The sequence below is a fragment of the Borostomias antarcticus genome, assembly GCF_949987555.1.
Source record: "Borostomias antarcticus genome assembly, chromosome: 15".
Classification (NCBI taxonomy): Eukaryota; Metazoa; Chordata; class Actinopteri; order Stomiiformes; family Stomiidae; genus Borostomias; species Borostomias antarcticus.
The window spans coordinates 23,262,966-23,270,903 of NC_140248.1; the positions used below are offsets into that span (position 1 = coordinate 23,262,966).

General features: G+C 48.9%; 1 protein-coding gene across 1 annotated transcript in view; it reads left to right on the top strand.

Moving 5' to 3' along the window:
* Nucleotides 1–7,378, top strand: part of LOC311318958 (microfibril-associated glycoprotein 3-like) — a gene marked incomplete at its 3' end in the record, with an annotated part of 55,263 nt that extends 47,885 nt beyond the window's left edge. Inside the window, exon 4 of the mRNA XM_084450393.1 lies at nucleotides 7,177–7,378. Within this exon, the coding sequence (XP_084306519.1) occupies nucleotides 7,177–7,378 (202 nt within the window). The remainder of the gene's footprint in view (nucleotides 1–7,176) is intronic.
* Between the last annotated feature and the right edge of the window lie 560 nt (nucleotides 7,379–7,938).

Sequence of the window (7,938 nt, forward strand, 5' to 3'; positions counted from 1 at the left end):
CCTATGAATTATCAGAAAATGCATTAACACTGACCAGATAAGTTTAAAAAAACAAAAAACCTTTGTAACCAAATATCATTACTATGTTTAATTGCAAAGAAAAATAAAATCAAATTTCCAACATGCTCTGTTGATTTTGTGCAGATACACATGGAACAACCTGAACCCATCCATCTTGATGCGCATGAAAACCCAGGGCGATCCGTCTACGCGGAGATGAATGGAGCTCTCTGAGAGCTGGAAACGTAATAAAGGACTCTCTCTAATGGCGTATGCTCGTATTAAAGCTGGTTATAAAAGCCATGAGGCTGTTGTCAAGCCGGGGGGGAATCAGAGCATCATTACAGCGCTGGATCCACATAGATCACTTTGTGATAGCATTAAAGGAAAGCTTCCTTTGTGTGTCGGGGCTGCGCGGGGGTCTGTTCTGCGCCAGGCTAATGCTCTTTGGCGGGAGGCAGGCCAAGGACACTTTGAAGACACACTCCCTAGCCAGCCGCCCCGCCTGACAGGCTGAGCAGGACAGGTAGGTCACCGGCGAGGAGGAGGGTAGAGTCTCACGCAGCTAGCCTGGAGCCAACGTGAGAGCCCTCATTACGTTTTATTTTACTTCCAATTACTTCATTGACAGGTTTATTCCTTACACTTATTCCTTGTTGAACTGTGCGCCATCAGCTTTGAAGCCACACTCCACGAACCGTTGTGTTGACGCAGAGAAGAGCATGTATTAATGGTTGTTTGTGATGTGTTAGTGTATTCAGAGCGTGTATTAATGGATGTTGTGATGTGTTAGTGTATTAATGGCTGTTTGTGATGTGTTCATGCTTGCTATGTTTGTTTGATGGGAGACATGACGCAAGACAAACGTCCCTGAGACAAACGTCCCCTTATTTCACTTGATCACGTGAAATGAGGAGCATCATGCGGGCCTGAGTGAGGTGAGCCACACCCAGAACCATCTTCTCTTAGGATAGGACAGGGTTAGAGTTGGATAGGACAGGGTTAGAGTTGGATAGGACAGGGTTAGAGTTGGATTGGACAGGGTTAGAGTTGGATAGGACAGGGTTAGAGTTGGATAGAACAGGATTAGAGTTGGATAGGACAGGGTTGGGGTTGGAGTGGGATAGGACAGGACAGCCAGGGCAGGGTTAGGATTAGAGACAGGACAGGGTTAGAGTAGGACAGGACAGGGTTAGAGTAGGACAAGACAGGGTTAGAGTAGGACAAGACTGGGTTAGAGTAGGACAAGACTGGGTTAGAGTAGGATAGGACAGGGTTAGAGTAGGACAAGACAGGGTTAGAGAAGGACAGGGTTAGAGTAGGATAGGACAGGGTTAGAGTAGGATAGGACAGGGTTAGAGTAGGACAAGACAGGGTTAGAGTAGGACAGGACAGGGTTAGAGTAGGATAGGACAGGGTTAGAGTAGGACAGGACAGGGTTAGAGTAGGACAGGGTTAGAGGAGGACAGGACAGGACAGGGTTAGAGTAGGACAGGGTTAGAGGAGGACAGGACAGGGTTAGAGGAGGACAGGACAGGACAGGGTTAGAGTAGGACAGGACAGGGTTAGGGTTTGAGTAGGACAGGACAGGGTTAGAGGAGGACAGGGTTAGAGGAGGACAGGACAGGACAGGGTTAGAGTAGGACAGGGTTAGAGTAGGACAGGACAGGGTTAGGGTTTGAGTAGGACAGGACAGGGTTAGAGTAGGACAGGACAGGGTTAGGGTTTGAGTAGGACAGGACAGGGTTAGAGGAGGACAGGACAGGGTTAGAGTAGGACAGGACAGGGTTAGAGTAGGACAGGACAGGGTTAGAGTAGGACAGGACAGGACAGGGTTAGAGTAGGACAGGACAGGGTTAGAGTAGGACAGGACAGGGTTAGAGTAGGACAGGACAGGGTTTGAGTAGGACAGGACAAGTACGGCATCTGCACCCGGTGGTCAATCAGAACAAGATGAAACAGCGCGCGCTGACATTAGCCATCTGTACGAAGGAAAACTAGATGCATAATAAGTCACATGACCAGCAGCTTCGCTGAGAGGCGTTGGTTAATACAGTATGAAGAGAATGCCGAGATAACATTTTGACCACTTCACCAAAGAAAGTCATACTAATTTCATAACAGTTCATTAGCCCCGTGAGACCATCCTGATTTTGTGAGCTCACATTCTGTTTCTCTCGCAAATCAGTCTGGATACTCTCCATAGAGATCAGTTTGTGCCAGATCAGATAATGATCTCACCAATCAGCGTTGGTTCTGAAGAATTTGAAATGCAAACAGCTACGCTGGGCGGGGTTAGGTGTGACGACAGCCAGGAGCAGTTGAAGTTAGCGTGTGATAGACGGCGACGGACAGATGGTTCATCCAATCACCTGCCAAGTATTTTTGAAAGTGCCTGCCCTTTTCCAACTGAGAGTTCCCAGATGGTTATCCAAAGCAAACCATCTGGTGCATCAGGTAACCAATTCACAATTCACAAATAGAGTAGCGTCATAATTGCATAGATACAGTGTAGCGCATTTTTAACAAAACAAACTAGCACGACTGGTTTGGGGTTAAGGTTAGGGCTGGGCTTTGGGTTAAGGTTAAGGTTAGGGCTGGGCTTTGGGTTAAGGTTAAGGTTAAGGTTAAGGTTAGGGCTGGGCTTTGGGTTAAGGTTAAGGTTAGGGCTTAGAGCTGGGGTTAAGGTTAAGGTTAGGGCTGGGGTTTGGGTTAAGGTTAGGGCCAGGCCTAATGGAAGGTCAGTGGAAGAACCAGGCCTCGGAGCAGAGCCTCTGTCGACTAGCGTTAGCGAACGCTCTGTGTTTCTGCTGTTTTTATAAAGCGGCATACTTCAGGACCCCTGACAGATACTGGGCTGTAATTGGTTACGGCTGGTGCTCCGTGTTACCCCACAACCCTTAGTGCTTCTGTCCACGCGTACAGAGATACGCCAGCCCGTACACACAGACCTAGGTGAGTCCCGGTATATCACGCCAGGCGCCACGCTGACTTCCACGCTGACCTGAGGGGGCGGAGACGGCGTCCTCTGGGAGAGAAGACTGAAAAAGCTGACAGTAGACAATAGAGAACAGACGACACTGCGTTGAGAGGCTCTGCTAGGATTCCAACAAAGCTGGGAGGAAAACTGATATTGCATGACAAACATTGAGGATTTCTCTCTCCCGAACCCAACGGACAAGAAAGCTCTTCTTTCCATTGATTCCAAAGATAGAACTAACCCCGATCCCCCATAGGCGAATCTGAAACGTAAATACAAAGTAATCATGCGCTCTCCCTTCCTGTTTCAAGTGCATCCAAGCCAAACATGCAGCGTCTCTGTCATGGCTACAGTCGAGACATAATCTGTCTTGGAAAAAATCCAAACAGCTTAAAATCTTATTTCAACCAAACCAGAATTGTCCCAGAATGCAAACTTAAATCAAACAAATACTTCAAATATCCTGATCAGTATTTGATTAATTTATTTTCAACTCATATTTGATTCCAGCCAACATACTGTGTCATGCCTGTGTGTCGTAAGCCTGAACACCAACCAACACATGCCAGTGTGGGCTGAGACTGTGTGTAGTGAGACTTTTATTTTTCTATTCTTTTAATATAATTGTTTCTTTGAAATCTGTTTTCATTGTGTGTACATGATTTATGTTTTATCCATCTATTTTTAATTATTGCGATGTATGAATGGTGCTATTGACATTGGGTGTAGTGAGACTGTGTGTGTGGGGGGGGGGGGGGGGGGGGGGGGGGTTGTGAGGCTGTGTGTGTGTGTGTGGGGGGGGGGGGGGGGGGGTTGTGAGGCTGTGTGTGTGTGTGTGGGGGGGGGGGGGGGTTGTGAGGCTGTGTGTGTGTGTGTGTGTGGGGGGAGGGGGTTGTGAGGCTGTGTGTGTGTGTGGGGGGGGGAACAGCAGCTGAAGTGAACGCTATCAACCATGGATCCCAACTGGACCTGGGTGAGGGTGAGGAACCGTGAGGGACACAACGAGCTAGAGAGAGGAGGGGACAAGGGAGCTAGAGAGAGGGGGGGGGAGAGAGAGGGAGAGAGAGAGGGGGGGGGAGGCCAGATGTGGGATGGTGTTCCTGAGTGGAAAGACAGATTTACCGCCGTCTCTTTAATGAGGTAACATCCTTTTCACTCATAAGACTTTTAAGAACATTTTTCTCCCACATGCGAGGAAGCAGTGTTTAGGGAAGGAGAGCGAGGTGGCGCGGGAGGTGGGATATAGGAGCCATTGTCAAACGTGCATGTCAACATGTCGAAACAACAACGCAACACTCGGTGGATACCAGGGTGTCGGGGTATACTGTGTGAAAAGACAGACTTCTATCTCAGCAGTAAGATGAGGGGTGAATCGTGACCGCTGTATCAGCCCTCATCAGACACACCACTCTACTAAATAAAGGTAAACAGTGATTTTAAGTCTCACAGAGGGGGGGTGGTGTGGTATTAAATCTGAAAGGCTCCGGGTCTGAGGCGCGGGTTGTTTTGCCGTGGCAGTGGGCGGCCATTTATGAGCTGCTAACATGAATGAAACAAGGTTTTAAAACAGAGTAGGTACTGGAGGATTAGTGGGGCAGGACTCCAGGGCTCGGGGAACACTGGGACAGATTGTGTCGGGGCTCCTGAATGGGAGAGTCAGCACCCTTTAACTCCTCTACAGCCTCTCCACCCTCACTCTGCCGTGTTTAAACAGTGTTGAAGGACCCCTTGGATGAAGACCCCCCCCCCCCATCAATGTCATGAATGGGCAGGCCTACTGCTCACTTATCATAAACAGACCCCCCCACACACACACACACACACACCTGTCACAGAAGTTCCTACGACTCAAAAAACATCGAGAGACGAAATTGAATTTCCGTGAAATTGATGTAATCCTGTGCTTCGGGGTCAGGGGGAGATGTTATTATCTGGATTTGGGGTTCATTAATCCCACGCCGGGCGGCCTGATGACAGGGTTTCCACCTCAGTCCAGCTCCCCGGACCTGCCAGCTGATTTACTGGAGTTCCCTGCCTCCGTATGTAAACCATTTGCAGCAGGAATGTATAAGCAAGCCATAAAAATAGGATTTGGGGCCGAGACAGACAGAAGACGGATCGCACCATAAAAAACAATGCGGCTCGTCCGCGGCGCGGCCCGTCGGTTCTCACCGGTCCCGAGGTCCAGAGTTCGCCACCCCACGACGGCCCGTAGATTTGGGCGGGAACGTGTTTAAACCTGAGAAGGGATTAGACGCCTCCAGAACGCTGTAATCCTGCTCCCAAATAAACTATATATAATGTATGGCTCTCACGATGGGATGCTGGAGGAGGAGAGGACCGAAAAACATTATCTGGGAAGCTCTGGGCTCGGGAGAGAGAGAGAGGGAGGGAGCCCCTCCGTCCTGCACTAAATCTAGCTGGTCAAAAACAAGGCATGATGTGCTAATTATAATCCTGTCTGAGAGAAGGTTTCCTTCACTACAGCAGGACAGAAATACACAGCGGGTCCCTGGCGGGAGATGAGCTCCGTGGACAGATCTGTGTCGGCTCCACACCGCTCTCAATGTCCACCATACACCTGGATGCTCCACAGAGAGAGACCAATCCTCTTAGAGAGAGACCTGAGGCTGCCCTCAGGCGCAGGTATTGTTTCTGTTAGAAGAAAATCCTAATTTGTGTGTTGATGAGTGTTGTTTGAACGTGCAAATCACACCCACACACAAAAACAGCTAGTGGAAGTCAATAACCCTTCCTTTCAACGGCCAATTCCCTTAATACCGGGCATAGGCCTCGACAACAGTATGGTTTTTAATACCAGGCGGACGCCATCTTTTCTCTTCTCTTCTGTTCTAGAAGCCAGAAACAGAAAGCGAGCTACAGTAGATGACAGCACGGACCTCAGAGCCAGACTGCAGATTCCTAAACAACAGGGCACAATGTTGACGTGCAACCTCTGACTTTCCTGGTAGGGTTCGTTTCTCTAAACGAGCTCCTGGTATTTAGCTAGAGAAAGAACAGCATCATAACTCCTTCATTTTGGTGGCAGAGAGCAGCATGTATACTTCTCATGCAAATGAGGGCTAATGTATACACTGAATTATAACATGTCACACTGCATAAGCCAATGGCAAAGTGGAGAGTCCACAGAAACCTGCTCTCAGGCAAGGTAGAGAGGGAGGGGGAGGAGGAGAGAGAGACAGAGAGAGAGAGAGAGAGAGAGAGAGAGAGAGAGAGAGAGAGAGAGAGAGAGAGAGAGAGAGAGGGGTAAAACTTGAACTCACCAAGTTCTCCACTGCACATACAAGGATGATTTCTTACTTTCTGGAGCTGCCAAGATGTTGCAGAGTATCAGAAGTAACGTTGTTTCATTGGATTAAAGTACATATGCTTCCAAGAGATCAATCTAATATGACATGAAAACTTAACCAGTTTGGAGAGCAATACTTCCTCTATGAGGTAACTGTGTACATGAATACACAATCACACTGTGTGTCTGTGTGTGTGTGTGTGTGTGTGTGTGTTATTTTGTCATGTGTGATAGTATACATGCTGCCTAATGCATGGCAGAGGTCATGTGTTAGAAGACCTGCCATAAAAAAGCCGGAGGGGGGAGAGAGGAGAAGAAAGCTGGGAGAGGAGGGGGGGAGGAGGAGAGGGAGCGGAGGGGGCGGGGGAGAGGGAGAGGAGGAGGGGAGGGTGGCGGTGGTGGAGGTGTCTGTTTTTCCTCAGAAGCAGAGCTGCAGAGCGAATGCGACATGGAAAAGCCAGGGAATGGGAACACGGTGAGAGCTGAGGGCAGAACAAGGCAGAATCGGCAACTGAGCAGGGTTCTAAAGGGTTCTAAAGGGTTCTAAGCCCGGCACCACTTGCCTAGGAGGGCCCTGAGAAGGGTTCTAAGCCTGGCACTGCTGGCCTGGGAGGGTGGCAGGTCACTATGAGGTGGTTTGGGCCCAGATGACACCTGAGGGAGGACCGGGTGGGTGCTAACCTGGGTCATCCCGGGTCTGACAGAACCATTACCTCATTTCTACCCGTACGCGTCGGCCTCATGCAATCTGGATTGTAAGAAGTGTGAGTCGTGCGTTTTTATATCCAACTCTGCATTGTATTCTCTTCAACTGTTATTTCTATTAATCACCGAGATGTGTGTCCCAGACTGTGTTGTGCGTGTCTAAGTCCCCTCTCGTGGGCAGATGGAGGCGTGTAAACGTGGACTCTGAGAGGATCAAGGTGGTCTGTTGGCACCGGGGGGGCTTAGCCCAGATTGACCCTGTGGCAGCGCACTCTCCGTTCCCAGAGACGTCCCACCAGGAAGCAGGCAGCCAGAGCAGACACACGCCCTACGGCCACAGAATCACGCCAGCAGAACCACTCACATCTCAAACCCCCGAATGACAAGCGTACGTTCAAGTAAAGCATAATAAGCAGAGCTAGATTTCACCTTTAATTCATTAGGTAAGGTCGATTATGTCTTATGTTTGGTGGTGTTTTAATTGTTGTATGTGATTTATGGACCCGAGTCTGCTAAATAAAAGTCGATGACGATGATTAAGAACATCTTCCCATTCCCACGTACACTAGTGAATAATAGCTGTCATATTTTAAATCAGGAGGGTTGTTTCTCCCAAGCAACAAGAGAAAAATACTTTGAGGTCAGTTTGAGGTAAATTGATTCAGGCGTTATATTTTCGATTGGGCGAGGCTCCTGTTAACGCTCCCCTCCCAGCGGTCTCTGGTCCTTTATTTTAGACCCAGACAGAGGGGGACCGCGACACCAGTATCCTCTTTCTACCAGGAAGTGAGTCTACTTCCCCTCATACACCACCTCAAATTACCCCAGGACCAGACAGACAGAATCACTATGTAATTCACATGAAAATAACTAACCAAAAAACATACAGTAATAAGTAACTTATGTCACTCCCCATTGGTTCATAAGTAGCTCACGCACAGCG